Source organism: Cyphomyrmex costatus, unplaced genomic scaffold (genome assembly GCF_001594065.2).
Source record: "Cyphomyrmex costatus isolate MS0001 unplaced genomic scaffold, Ccosl1.0 scaffold825, whole genome shotgun sequence".
Taxonomy (NCBI): domain Eukaryota; kingdom Metazoa; phylum Arthropoda; class Insecta; order Hymenoptera; family Formicidae; genus Cyphomyrmex; species Cyphomyrmex costatus.
In genome coordinates, this window is record NW_017280403.1 from 10,960 (window position 1) to 25,835 (window position 14,876).

At 27.9% G+C, this 14,876-nt stretch overlaps 1 protein-coding gene across 4 annotated transcripts; it reads right to left on the reverse strand.

Annotated features, from left to right (window-relative positions):
- Window positions 1-4,987: 4,987 nt before the first annotated feature.
- LOC108781488 (elongation factor 1-delta) lies at window positions 4,988-14,105 on the reverse strand. 4 transcript variants are annotated; one of them, XM_018549455.1, is made up of 9 exons: window positions 14,046-14,105; window positions 10,779-10,930; window positions 9,547-10,011; window positions 8,156-8,251; window positions 7,612-7,705; window positions 5,951-6,156; window positions 5,552-5,621; window positions 5,364-5,489; window positions 4,988-5,290 (listed from the first exon to the last, which is right to left on the reverse strand). In XM_018549455.1, the coding sequence occupies exons 2-9, from the start codon at window positions 10,884-10,886 to the stop codon at window positions 5,136-5,138; spliced, it is 1,320 nt and encodes a 439-aa protein (XP_018404957.1). In that variant the 5' UTR covers window positions 10,887-10,930; window positions 14,046-14,105; the 3' UTR covers window positions 4,988-5,135. The 4 variants fall into 4 exon arrangements, with proteins under 4 accessions (XP_018404957.1, XP_018404956.1, XP_018404958.1 ...); XM_018549454.1 differs by lacking the exon at window positions 14,046-14,105 and adding an exon at window positions 13,948-14,036; XM_018549456.1 differs by lacking the exons at window positions 8,156-8,251; window positions 14,046-14,105 and adding an exon at window positions 13,948-14,036.
- Window positions 14,106-14,876: the final 771 nt, after the last annotated feature.

Consider the following 14,876-nt stretch of genomic DNA (forward strand, 5'->3'; position numbering starts at 1 on the left):
ATAATATTTATAATGTTTAAAAGAAATGTTATAGAAAGTAAATAGAAATGGATTGAAGAATTGGAATTGGTAATAGAGCAACGTTTGTTTAACATAACAAAAATTTGTTAGTATGAGCCATTTTTATAACAATTTCACTGCAAAGTTCATCAATACATATTGCTTCACATAATTTATTATAATATATTATTATATTATTTGACTTTCTAGCTATGAAAAATTATAAATAAATCGACTTTTTGAAACGAGTATTTTTTTAAAGCAATGTACTTATTAAATAAACCCCACTTTTATGATTATTTTAAGAACTATTTGTTTGTTTTGTGGGGCTCTCATGCGAGAATAATGATTTTCAATGCAGCTATCTTTTAAAAAGCTAAAATTGCATTCGCAAATTGCCAGAAATTTTAAAAGATTAAAGAGTTAATTACAAACAAAATTAAAAATAATTGTAATGTTTGAGAATAGAATAATCCTAAGAAGAATTTCCTTTTTATAATTAATAATTATTTTATAACTGATTTAGAAATATATTGTTTATTGTCTTTGTTATTTATTTTTAATTATTGAGCTTTATTATTTTCCTAAGGGCGACTGTTACCAACGCCGATTAACTTAATCGACGATTAAGTCCGGATATACAATAGAGTTTTAAGCCTTAAGCCATAAGAAATGGACGAATCGTAGTGACGTAGTCGATTATTCCCCTCGAATTCTACTGTAATTGGTTAATTTCTTACGATCTAAGGCTTAAAACACGTATTGTATATCCGAACTTAATCGTCGATTAAGTTAATCGGGATTGGTAATATACAGTCGCCCTATTACATATACATATGTTACAGTCCAATGTCAAAGTTAAAAAAATTTTTTTTTGTTTATTTATATATATATATTCTATATAAACAATATATTTTATTTTCGTAAGTAAATAAATAAAGATCTGATTCTCACAAGGGAATAGTCGGAACTGTCCCTCACTGATTTTGATGTACTTTGGATATGTTGTAGAACAGCAAAAATATTCGATCCATATTTTTTATAACAGTTTATCCCAAAGTTTAGGGGGTGAAACAGTCCCTTGAAAAAAAATGGATTTTTTCATTTTTAACGAATATTTTCGAAACTATATGCTGCGTATGAAAATATGTTTTATACAAAAGTTTTACAGTATTTTATGGTCTATATAATAGATGTATTCATTTTTTTAAATCAAATTTTTTAATTAACCTTTATTTTAATTAACGACTTATTTCCGGACCTATGTTTATATAGCTTTTTTCTTCCTTTTTGGCTCTCGAATCACTTCCCGAAATATTGACCTCGATTTTCACCTTGTATAAATACTATAGTAAATTTTTTAGCAAAACGAATGAATGATTATATTTTTTGTTCTATAGAAGACAAAAAAAGTTATTCGTAAGTGTGAACTTTGATTATTGACATTGACACATTATTTTAATACTGTAATTCATTTAAGTTTGTGCGCACTTCAGATACCCAGAGAAATGATAATGTCGATTCGACATCGAAATAATCAATTCGACGTCGATTCCATTGTCATTTCTCAATGGGTAGAATACAGGATGTTTTGCCTCTACTGCATTTCCTTTAAAGGATGAATTCTTGAGATGAATTTAGATGTTGAGGCTATAATAATCTTTTGAATTATAAGTATTTAAAGTTAGTGAATCATATACCGTTGAAAATCTACGTGTTCAGGTGCAATACAACGCAAAGTACTTACTAATCGTGAAAGTTAATTGTTAAATATCGATATAAAGTGATGTGTGTTACTGATATTTTTAATTATTGATATTTATTATGTTTAAAAAATATATTATATTTTCATCCGACATTTTAATATTATTATATGATTTTTGTCTCTAAATTATCTCTAGAATAAATCCTTAAGAAAAAATGCGGTAGAAGCGGAAAACCTTTTTTACGTATTTTTATCGACTTGAGACGGATCTTATGCAAAACTAAATAAAACCAGGATATGATATACCACTAACAAACATAGAACGTCAACAACTAAAGTTCATATTATATCTACGAAAAAATGTGTCTATCAAGCAAAAATTAAGATCGTTCGATCGTCTTACCTAAAGTGTTTTCTGCTGACTATTCTACTAAATGTTAAATTTCATTTAAATAAATTAGTAGACTTTATTCGGCTCAGGTATATTTATTCTAATAATTTCGTTATCTTTCATAATGTATATCTAAACATAAATACAAATAAACATCTCATCCGTAAGTAATTTCGCAATATTATAAAAAAGAAAGCTAAAATTGACACCGATAGTTTTACTGAACGATGCATAAATCAAACATATACATATACATATTATATATATATTGTAAAATTTTTTATCATTTCTTTGTTTAAAATTAAATTTTACATATCATTAAACGAATTCTTAAATACTCAAAAATAATGCGCAAAATAAATCCATAAATTAAAAGCAAATGTTTTCAAAAAAATACTGAGATTGGAAAAAAATTTAAATAAAAGAGATATCAAAAATAAAACGTATAGAAAATTTTGTCCATTTTTAATTATTTACAATGAAATCTGCCTTTATTTCTAATAAGAGTTTAATAAAATTTTTAATAAGAAATTTCAATGTTTTTTGATAAATGATTAATTCATTTTTTGATAACATATATATATAATATTATTTAATATTAACCCTTAATGGTCTAACGTGGGTCGTTCAAGTCCCCTAAAAGGTACACTCTTCACCTTTAATTTCCACTTTGATTTATGTCGATAGCTTCATTTGGATTGAAGTTATGATTTTTTAAGTGATCGAGTGATTTTACACGCGGTACCACCATTTTTAATACAAAATTATATACAAAAATAATTATTTTCGACATACAAATTTTTTTTTCTTGAAATTGAAGAATTAATGAAAGTCCATGAATTTTTGCAGATTTTTTAAAGCCCTTTAACATGTCTAAAAAACGCCGAGACACGAATGGCCCACGTTAGACCATTAAAGGTGCCGAAAAAACGTTAGACTAGTAAGGGTTATTATTAATATATATTATTGTTTAATTTTAACGATCCTTATATATTGAGGAAATCTTATATATATAAAAATTCTTATATATTGAGGAAATCAAGTCGAGATTTAGTATGGACAAAAAATTCATACGCTGAATTTTTTTTGTTAACTTAGCAACATTGTATATTTCTACAGTGGTGTGGCGTGCAGTAGAAAGTCTAATAAACATGGTCATATATTATAATTTTAGTTACTACCATTTGCGTATGCAGGATTTTGTGTTAATAATTGTAAGGTATAGCTTTGTACCGAGAAAATAAAATTTCTTGTGTTCAAGAAGAATGGATCAGAAATTCTTAAAATGCAACAGTTTGTGATTATTAAATACTTATATTAAAATATTTTCACATAATTTGTATAGTAAATTACATATTAGCAAGTATCAACTAGCTAGGCTATAACAGCTCTGATTTTTATATATTCTGAATTATGTTTAACATAATCTATATAACTTATATTATTATAATTTTTTAATAAATATTTATCCAATTCTTTTCAATTTTACAAGAAACTTGATTTTTTCTGTTTTGCCAAAACATCACGATTCATTCCAACGCGACGGTGCAAAAAATTTACTCTTACAATTATTAACACAAAATCCTGCATATGTAAATGTCAAATCCAGATCCAAAATTATGCTGAACGTTTATTAAACTTCTTACTACACGCCACGCCACTGTAGAAATCTACTGTATACCCAATATTCATAGTTAGGCCTTATATTAAGGCTTCCTTAAGTTTATCTTCAGGTGCTCTATGAATTATTTTATTGGCTACTAAGCATCTAAAGGAATAATAAATTTAAGGAAGCCTTAAGTATAAAGTGACTATAAATACAGATCTTAGTGTTGCTACGTTAGCAAAGAAACTATTTAGTACACGAACTTTTTACCCACGTATTTTATTTTTAAATGCTTGCACAATTAATTCTATTTTTAAGAGCCCTTTAAAAAATATCTTCAAAATATTTCATAAATAACACTAAAAGATATCTTAAAATTGTCTTATGGGTCGTCTACAATGGCAGCAGCAGTCGTGGATTAGGTTGTAAGATTAAGAAATTAACCAACTATAGTCGATTTTTCTCACATTTGATTGTGATTAGTCAATTTCCTACTTTTATAGCCTAATCCACTATTGCTGCTGCCATTGTAGACGGTCCTTTATGCATCGATTTTATCCGTTTATTCGGCAGTCTTCAGAAATTAAAATCTCGTTAACTTACTTATTATTACAAAAATTGCAAAATGATAAAGAACTTTTCGATTCAATTTTTTTTATCAGGAATAGCAGTATATGATCAGTGGGTATTATTTAAGAAAGATAGATAAGATAGTAGACACAATTCTTAATATTCAAAATACAATAATATATTATAAAGGAGATGTAAGAGTCAAAGGTTGTTTGACACTTATATGCCCTTTACAATATATTATTTAAGAAATCCAATATATTATTTTATTGAAATATGACATTATGCAATAATATCTCAATCTAATTTGCATCAGTGATGAAAGAGTAAATCAGTAGGAGTAAACACACGATCGGAAATAAACACGATGCTGCTTTATTAATTTCTTGTTAGAATTTAAATTTAATTAATGTACACAATATGTAGTTATATAAATCAGAAATCACTAAATACATGTATTGCATTGGTCACAAATGTTTTTATTTAAGATAATATGAGAACATAAAACAATAAAAGGTAACTTCATTTTTAAAGGAAACAATTTGTTGCAGTTAATAAAAAATATATATAAGTAAAATATAGAGAAATGTAATTACAACATAAAGATTAATAATAAATATTTTTAATTTATCTAAATCTGCTTAAATTATTAAATTTATTTTTTATATTTTTCAAGATTTTAGACTGTAATAACGTCAATTTTAGAATATCTTTGTCTTATGATTTTAATTATACAGCAAAACGTGTATATGAACAGTTTTCGATTATAGATACTGCTAATGGAATGCAGAAATGGCACATAGACCGATGCTTATTTTTGACTATACTGCCACACATTTTTTTGTAGTTTGGCTCTAGTTTCTTTATACTTTGTTGAAAGCCGCGATATCAACGCTTTGTACATATTCTTCGATATCTTGAATCTGTTCCATTAACCAATCTACTGATACTTTGTCATCTTCTACTACACATGAGATCTGTAGCTTGTGAATTCCAAAAGCAAGCGGCATGAGTTTAGCTACGAAAGAAAGATAAATCTTAATTATAGAGTTCGCATACAATATTAAAAACCGAAAGATATAAAAACTTACAAGCACCCCAGAGAAGACCATCAATCTCGATCTTCCGCACTTCTTTTTCCATTTCTTGCATATCTGTTTCGTCGTCCCATGGTTTGACATCCAGAACGATATTTGATTTAGCTATTAAGGCTGGTTCTACAAAATACAAGTCGATTAATAATGATATAATTTGGACTACTATGAACCCCATTACATACTTTTAGACTTCTTCGCAGTATATGCAGCAATTCGTTCTTCTCTAATCTTGGCAGCCTCTAAATCGTCTCCCTATCGAATCAAATACAGTAAGAATTTTCATCATAAGATGAAAAGAGACATTTTATAATTCGCGAAAGGACATTATTGCAAACTGAATTTATATGAATGTGAAAAAGTGCTAATATTGGATGAATCATTATGGGAATATCTGGTGTATGCCAAATAATAAATATCAGATACATTACATAAATATAAATTTGCATCTTAATATTTGTATTAATTTAGGAATATTAGTGTGTAGTGTTCAGTTATTTCTGTGTCATACAAAATTAAACTTAAACATTCGTCTTATATAAAAAGATCAATTAATATAATTTCTACAGTCTTTGCTCACTTGCCTCTGAATCAGAACCAAATAGATCAATATCTTCATTGTCATCTTTTTTTTTGTTCTGCTTCTGCTCTTCTGGTTCCTCAGGTTTTGCAGGACAAATTGCTATGTAAGGTATACGTGCTTCGAGGCTCCCCACACGATCTTCCAAAGTTCCAACAATTTTCACTTGATGCGTCAATTTTTCAACGGTACTCTTTAGGTCCTGAATGACTATTCAGAAAGATTTTCAAATCATGATACATATTCTTTTAATTACTTGCCAGCATCTTTAAGATTGTCTATTGATACAATAAAAAGAAAATCATTGTTGTTTAATACACTTTTTGCATTGTTTTAGCTCATATTATCTTTGTACACATTTTTTAATTTACACAATGTTTTAAAATAATAATTTAAAAACTATAATGTAAAAAGTAACAACAATAATTAAAATTTAGATAATATACAATTAATTCATGCTAAAATTATTTGAGGTATAATATGTATAGAGGAGACCGGGGCACCATGAGTCACAAAAATTCAAACAGTAAAGAATACATCAAAATGTAAGATCTTTGGTCTCAACTTTTTTATATAATTAAGAGATAATATATATTTTAAAATTTATAGAGCATTTTTCATAAATATTGATTTGTTTTTTAAATAAAAATCGAAAAAGAAATTTTTAGAAATGACCAATGATACCCTGGACATGGGGTCAAACACATATGTATCCTTAGACGGCTTTCTTTTATATTTTCTAATCATTTTTATCGTGTTTTCTAAAAGAATATAAAAGAATTTGTATTGTTCAATTTAACTTTGCCCAATTAACTAATTTAATTTTATTTAATAATCTAATCTATCCAGACAATTTTACATAGTTCATACATAACCATATGTATAAAGAGATTTATCTAATTACATTTTTAAAGACACGCGTAAAATATGATTACATAATCTTTTATGTATATACGGTTTTGCAGCTACGCAAATTGTTCTAGACGTCTATTAGTATATAATCCATGGTGCCTCGATGTGTCTAATATGAAAGACAGTGAAATATAACATCGAAGTAAACAATAAATTATTACCTGCACTGCAGAGAAAATGCAGAAAGATGCATAGAATCATGTATGTAACTCGTAATAAGTATATTATACTTTATAGAAACACAACATAAAAGAAATTGTAAGAGGTAAAATATAACCACTTTCGCACCATGAGATTCTTTAACGGCATATATACGGAAAGATAACGGAAGTGGAGCACTGCCATCTAGATACATTAGTATGGGCAATTAAATAACAATCATATGATATTAATTGCACCAACCTAAACATTCTGGATTTCTCTAAACAAACAATGACCCATGGTACCCCGGTCTCCCCTATATGTAATTATATAGTTTATGTAGAAGGAATTATTGTGATAATTAACTCCACTTGCTGGCGTGTGTGTGTGCGTATGTGTGTGTGTACTACATATGTACATTTCATAAAAAGATTTAATGGATTATAAATAAAAAAGAAATAATTGTAATATATATATATATATATAATAAAAATAAATATATATGTATACTTAATAATATGATATTACATCACTTGTTTTTTTTTATTAATTGCTGATGAATATTATAAAATACTTTTTAAGATAATATTGTAATAATTATAATATACGTACTATTTTGTAAATCCTGATTTTCTTTTTCAAGTTTGACTATACGAGGATTAATATCTTGATTTGCGGTATGAGCAAGTGCTGCAATATCGTCCATCTAAAAAATATATGATTATAAAAATTATATTTCTTACTGCAGTAGAATTAGTAAGACCAAATAATATATTTGATTATTGTATCCAATCTTATCCATAGAAATTTTAACATTCAATAAAGTATAATATTGTTATAATTAATGTATTAATGTATTAGTAAACTAATCTCACACAATAATTTGTTGTTATTACATTAATACATGAACAACATACAATAAACATTTTTACGTGAAATAAAACATAATACAGATAGTTAACAATTAATTTACAAACGTAAAATTCTTTTTATTTTATTTCTCATTCGCAACATTAATTTTAAATATTAAAATGCCTAAGAAGCAATGAAAGGGGATGTGAGAATAGATTTAAATAATATGAAAATGTTAAATTAGTAAGCGGATTTTGGAAAATTACGTTGTATAAGGGGTGAGCGAAGAGAGTGCAGTACTCACACACTGTAAAGACTGTTTAATATGCTGCCGAGCCTTCGCAACCTCATTGGCCAAACTTCCAACAGGAGGTAATGGGCAAGTGGACTGTTGAGCTCCCTGTATCCACCGAGATTAAAAGTAAGCTCACACCCAGATTGATTATTCAAAACTACATGCCATATCTCCACTAAAGTTTATATTAATAATATTAACAAAAACAAAATATCAATTAAAAATCCTAATATATGTATACAGATGCATGTATTTATGGTATACGATAAAATATTAAAATATTTCTTTTCTAAAGATTCTTTTTTTTAACAATTATTTTTTTTTAATGAAAAGTAGAATAAAATGCAATTTCTAGGAGTATTGATATAAGTAGGCATTACTCTTTTGTAATAACAGTGTTAATTAAATGTTAATTTTATTAAAAGAAGGCACATTAAGTATATACATACATATTTACTTTTACAGAAAAGACAAATATAATCATATTTTAAAACTGATATTGAAAATATATATTTGGATATTTATCAAGCTAGCACACATGTGGAGATAGACATTGCGCATATTATAGCAGAAATATTAAGAAGTGAGATAATACTATATTTTTTAATATAAAAATGCGGCAGTATACTACAAAAATAAACAGTATTTACAAATTATTAAAGTAAGTACGTTTTTATTAGTTTATTATATACATTTTTTTCCAGAGGAAGAAATGAGAAAAACTTGTTGAATTATTAACTAAATAATAATGCAATTAAAAACTCATTGAGAGAGGTATACACAAATACCAAAAAATTATCCACATAAAAAAGAGAGCAGAAAAGTTTTTCAAAGTATTCCTATACACATTTTAGTGATAATAATCACTATGACATAAATACTATTAAGCAAATTGTTTAGAAATTGATAATGTTAAAAAAACATTCTTAAATAGAAATTTAAATTTTTCAGTTTAAATCTATTAACAAAAATATTAGAATTATTCTTTGTCATTACTCTTTATTATTTATATATTATTTATATATTAAATATATCTATATATTAAATATTAAAACATATATATTTTAATCTTTTTTTCACGAATATAACAGATCCGTTTTTGTCATAATCATAAATGAAAAATTAAATCATTAATGTTGATACATGCATATGCCATGCATATTTATAGCAGACAGAAATAATATAGATGTTACAATAAATCCCTCAGTTCAAGATAAAAACAAAATAGAACAAAGAAACGGATGCCATTCTTTTAACTGCAAAATGTAATAGACGTTATTTTCTATGACGATATAATGAAATAAAATAAAATCAACGTAAATTCAACTACAAATATAATTTGTCTATGTTGTATCGAAACACATTGAACAGTAACCCACAGATTGCATTAGAGCATGTACCTGATCGGGCATTTGTTCTTTATTCCTTGTGAATGGCACTGCAGTTTCTTTATTTCCCCCGAGATCATTTCCTTCATTTCCTCTATTTTTATTTCTCGTATCTTCCTTGTTCTTTTTCTCTTTAGCCTCTTTCGCGTTATACTCTTTAGATTTCTCGCTCGTAGAAGCGTTCTCCTTCTCCTTCGTGTTATCCCTCTCGCTATTAAATTTTTCACATGTCTTTGCGCTTTCTTTATTCTGCATGTTGCACACATCCGCGATATCTTTATTGATGAGTTTTGCATTCTTTCCTTGGCATTTGGAACGTTTCATATTTGTTTCATTCGACTCATGAGCTAGCTTGTTGTCTTTAGACTTTTCAGCCTTAGATTTCAACGTATTAGTATTGATTAGATCTTGGCATTTGTCAGTTATAGAATTGTCAGACTTAAGCGTGCAGCCTTCCGCAATCTTACGAGACACCACCTTGAAACATGTTCCAAGCTATGCAAGTATAGGTCAACGTTTTCCAAATAACACAAGAAGCAAAAACAAAATTGTTTTTTTGCAAACGTTTTGTGCAAACGAACGTAACTGCTACTTAATATGTATTATAATTAAACACGTTTATGTAATCATGTACAGTGTTTAAATTATATGTTGGCATATAAGCATTAGCTATCATTTGTATAATGCTTGAATTATTGACCAAAAAATATGAATAAAACGACTTACGAAAAAGATTACAAAAAATTACAATGTTATTTTATCAGTATACCTTAAAAATGTAGAAAAAAGCTTGAGATCACACTGAGAAAGAATTTTATATTTCTCATTATACAAAGATGCTATCGATATCCTATGTAAAGTATGAAGAGAGAAAGAGAGCAAAGCTAATTTTGTTATCACCAGATATTCCCGCGTATTTGTGTGTTAGAAATGTTAGTAAGTTATACAGTAACACAAACATGATGCATACACAAACATAGGAGAATGACAAATGTGGCACTAACTATGGATGCTATGATTAGGGCTAGTAAATTCACTTGGTGAATTATGAATGTATTATACTTTCTCAAAGGATATGGATTAAAAAAAATCTTGGTGTTACTTAAAATTTATGATTATTGAAGACAAACGATTTACCCAATGATCTATACGTTTAAACATTTTTACTCTATCCCATTCTCTGCCGACAACTCTCTTTATTTATTGAGCAGTGGATGATTACAGCAACAACAACAATTCCTTACCTTGGCCATTTTCTCAAAATACTGCCGTTCTGCTTTGTCGTAGGATGGCTTGTCAAACCATACCTTTTCTTTAGCTAGTGCAACGGGTACTATTGTAGCGGTTGTCATCTTTTCAGTATTTTACTTTTATAAAGCAAAAATGATATGAATTTCTGCGAACAAGACAAGAGAAGTAGGATAAACAAAAGATTCAATCTATATACACAAACATGGTTCTTCAGGTTATAATTAAAGATTGAGATTAAGATTGGATTAAAATTTAACTAATCAAAACAAAAAGTTCACTAATATTGAGATTGGCTTTCCTTTTTCTGATTGATTAAATTCCAATTCAATTTTTAAAATTTTTAATATGATCATGGTTTTATTACATTCAAGAATCAATTAAGAATAAGGATATATCATGAATTAGTAAATATATTCATTTTATTATATAAAAGTACAAACTTTTGTCTGAAGCATAACAATAATATATAATATGTATTATATAATAACACGTAATTATAAGACTAATATAATCATTAACATTAGAACCACACTGTGCCATTTTTTACTATCTGATAATTTTTCTTTCCTAATTTATTTAGATTTGCACATAGTTTTAGATTTTTGTGACTTTTCATAAATAATCACAATTAATTAAAAGTAATTTTACTTTTATGGTAACAATCCTCCTTCGTAAAAAGATAGATTTACCTTGAATGGTTTGAATTATGATTGGGTTAATTTAGACCTGTGCAGTTCTAGTGCTACCACCATTAAAAATTATCTATTAATTTTCTTTATAATTCTTAATTTTAAGAATTGTCGTTATCATTAAAATACTTAGTCCAAGGTTTATTCATAGTCTTTGCGCTTAAGAGACATAGCTTTTTTCAATAATTTTGAAATACATTGTCTTTTTCTTATCTTCTAATTTGATTTAGCAACTGAGATACTGTTTTAAAATCTGTGTCTTTGGGAATTACACACGGATATACCTCTTTTGGTTTAAAATATTGTATAAATTTTTCAAGTTCATTAAAAGAAGCATGCATGGAGTAACATACATTAAACATTCCCTCCTTATTCTTATCCCACTTTCCAACTACACTCGTATTATGACCTTTCCATTTTAGTACTGATGGTACAATAATTAATATATCCTGTTTAAGGACATTGGTACGACATGTCAGACCTGAGTAATTCAGTTTATTCACACATGCATGTATACGTGCATCCAGTGGATTATTCGTAATGTGACATGCCAAATCTGGGATACGATTATAACTGTTATATACAACTTCCTTAACATGAATAAGTGTTTTCAAAGATTTTGACAGCTCCATGTAAAGAAACTCAGAGCCAAACAAAGCGGAACATTCCAGAATAACGACGTTCCTTGGGCTTTTATCTAGCCATTCCTTCACAACTTCAGACATTAAATTTATACATTCTATTCTTGTCGGAAAAGAAATAAAATTACGATCTAAAAACGTTGTATCTAGATACACTTTATCAAATTTCTTTGGAAAATCCCTACGATGATTCAGCGATTTTATTTTACTATAATCTCTTGGATTGATTCTAAAATCTCCAGTATATAATATTAATTTATTTCTGTTTTCAAAAATAAACATTACTGAGCCAAGACAATGTCCAGCAGAAGTACATGTTACCAAAAGAATATCAGTCTCTTCACTGTCTCTGTTCCTTTTATATTTAATACGAATTTGCTTATCGATAGCAATATCTTTTACGCAAGTTTCTATATTACGCAGGTTTCTATAATATTTATTTTCTAAAATAACTTTACTAATACGACTACAATAAAGGTACTTGTTATATTGTTTCAAATGATCAAAGAACTCATTATTCAAGCCGTGCATATGATCAATATGACAATGAGTAAGGAAATACGCAGAAGAATTCATGTTCTGTCTATCAAAACGATCCACCGAGATGCCTGGTATCTCTTCGATAAGCCCAGAGAACGTTGACATTCTGATGCATAAAATCTTCCTGTAATGAAGAATCTAGATATCAACTAAGTCCATGCAAATATGTGAATGCATAATAAAATAATCATGGCATGGAGCAATAAGCTATTAAGAATAAAGAAATTATTTATCTAGTTAAAAATTATGGCATATTTAATGAATTTTGTTAAAATATTTAATTAATAAACTTAAAAATAATGCTCTGAATTACATGATGGATCAAAATCTTTGATTATATTTGTTTTCACAATTTTTCACAATTTGTCTAAGCAAATACTTATATCCTGTATACACTGGCGCAGAAATTAAATATTTCATAAATATCATAATTTTGTAAAATAAAACAGCTGTTAAGATTGAGTTAAAATGAAAGTATACATGATGTGTGTGTGTGTGTATATGTTATAAATTAGATTATAAAAATTATTTAGTTAAATAATCATAATAAAATTATGTTTAATTCTAAAACATTGAACCTTTTAAGATAGCCAAAACATTGTATAGTTTGTTGTATAATTGTTTAAAAAAAAATCTTGTTTTGGAAAAGGACAATAAGTATGGTCCAGAAGTCTTAAAGTTCACTATTTTTATATTCCTCTATCTTCATAAGAATATAAATAATATAAATTTAACTCTAATCTAAATTTATACTATCAAAAATATAACTAAAAATAAAACTTGAAGTGTTCTAATTACTCCACCTATCTACTTAATATATTATATTAGTAGAGGAAACAAAAAATTGAAATCAAGTGCTTCATTCTCTCTGTTAATATATAAAATCTGAAAGTGTTATATGAAAAAGGTTTAAATTTCTGTCTTATACTCATCAGTGTATCCAAATCATCTAGATTATCGAATCACCAGTTTTGGAAAATCGTTGAATTAGATACTTTGCCATATATGTATGTATCGCTCTTAATTAGAATAGTAAGTTGACGATATTATTAAACTCAACAGAATTGTTTCTCTCGAAATTTTAACGAGATATATGTGTATCGATACTGCACATTGTGAAGTATTATATATGTAATACTTCACAATGTGCTGTATTGATCGGTGGATTTACACGAATTTAAGTACATACTTATATTTTTCGTGATATTAATCAGATTAGCTAACAGTTGATTAGAGGGAATCAAAGGAGAATCGGTTTCATATTAAATATACTGTTAAATCAAAGCTTATACCTCGAGCCACGTCCAAGTATCAAATTGGCTCAATAATTGCTCGGCGGCCAAAGATCTAGCGTGTCCTACGTGCCAGAAGAAAACGTGTAAAGTCTTACCAAATCAGTCAAGTTAGCGCCAAGGCTGCCAACAGAGAGAAATCGGACAACATGAAGGCCTTTTTCCTGCAATCGTAGCAGTGGCGAAGAAAATATTTTTTACGCCACTACTCATATCACCTCGCTGATTGGTTGCTGCTTCCACGAAGCAGAGAGAAGCCTAGAGCGATAATGCCCGGGATTTAGCTGTTACCTTTTTACTTATTTAAAGTCACTAGATTAATAGATTACTTATTTATAGTCACTAGATTAAATTTAGTGACTTTATACTTATTAATTTTGAAGCGCCTCTATGAACTATGTAGCCGCAATGTTCACGATCGTGTCGGTAATATCAGAGAGAAACCTGAGAGAGGACATAACGACCTAAAACCTGTAACCACAAAATACTGCCGCGCACTACTGCCCACTGCAAAAGTGGATGTGAACTACATGCCAGATCCACTATTCTGAGGATAACGCATATACTTTTCAAGACTGATGGTAAGTAGATATTCGCGGTTCGTATAATCGTATTCGCGCTACATAAAATGTGGATCAGAATAAATATTCCTCCCTGCAACTACATATATGTATGCTTACTTCCATGCGCGTGATGTTTATTATTAAGCTTAAAAGTATTAACATTAAAGATATATATTACACCCATTTTTTTTACAAATATGTTAAAATATATCGCGCGTGTTTATATTTTAAATAAGTTATATATACATATATATGATCCCGGCAATTAATTCGCATTTAGAGATTTCAACATTACAGAGCTGCTTTGTGAAGTTGGCACCTTAAATGCGAATATTGGTAAAATCATTATTGCATTCGTTTGTCCAC

Excerpts from the sequence above, each read along its gene's own strand:
- LOC108781488 (XM_018549455.1), bottom strand. The coding sequence starts at position 10,886 with ATGACAACCGCTACAATAGTACCCGTTGCACTAGCTAAAGAAAAGGTA. Across the intron at positions 10,012-10,778 it reads ATTTTGAGAAAATGGCCAAG|GTGGTGTCTCGTAAGATTGC; the intron begins GTAAGGAATTGT and ends ACATGTTTCAAG. Across the intron at positions 6,157-7,611 it reads AAATCAGGATTTACAAAATA|TCATTCAGGACCTAAAGAGT; the intron begins GTACGTATATTA and ends CTTTCTGAATAG.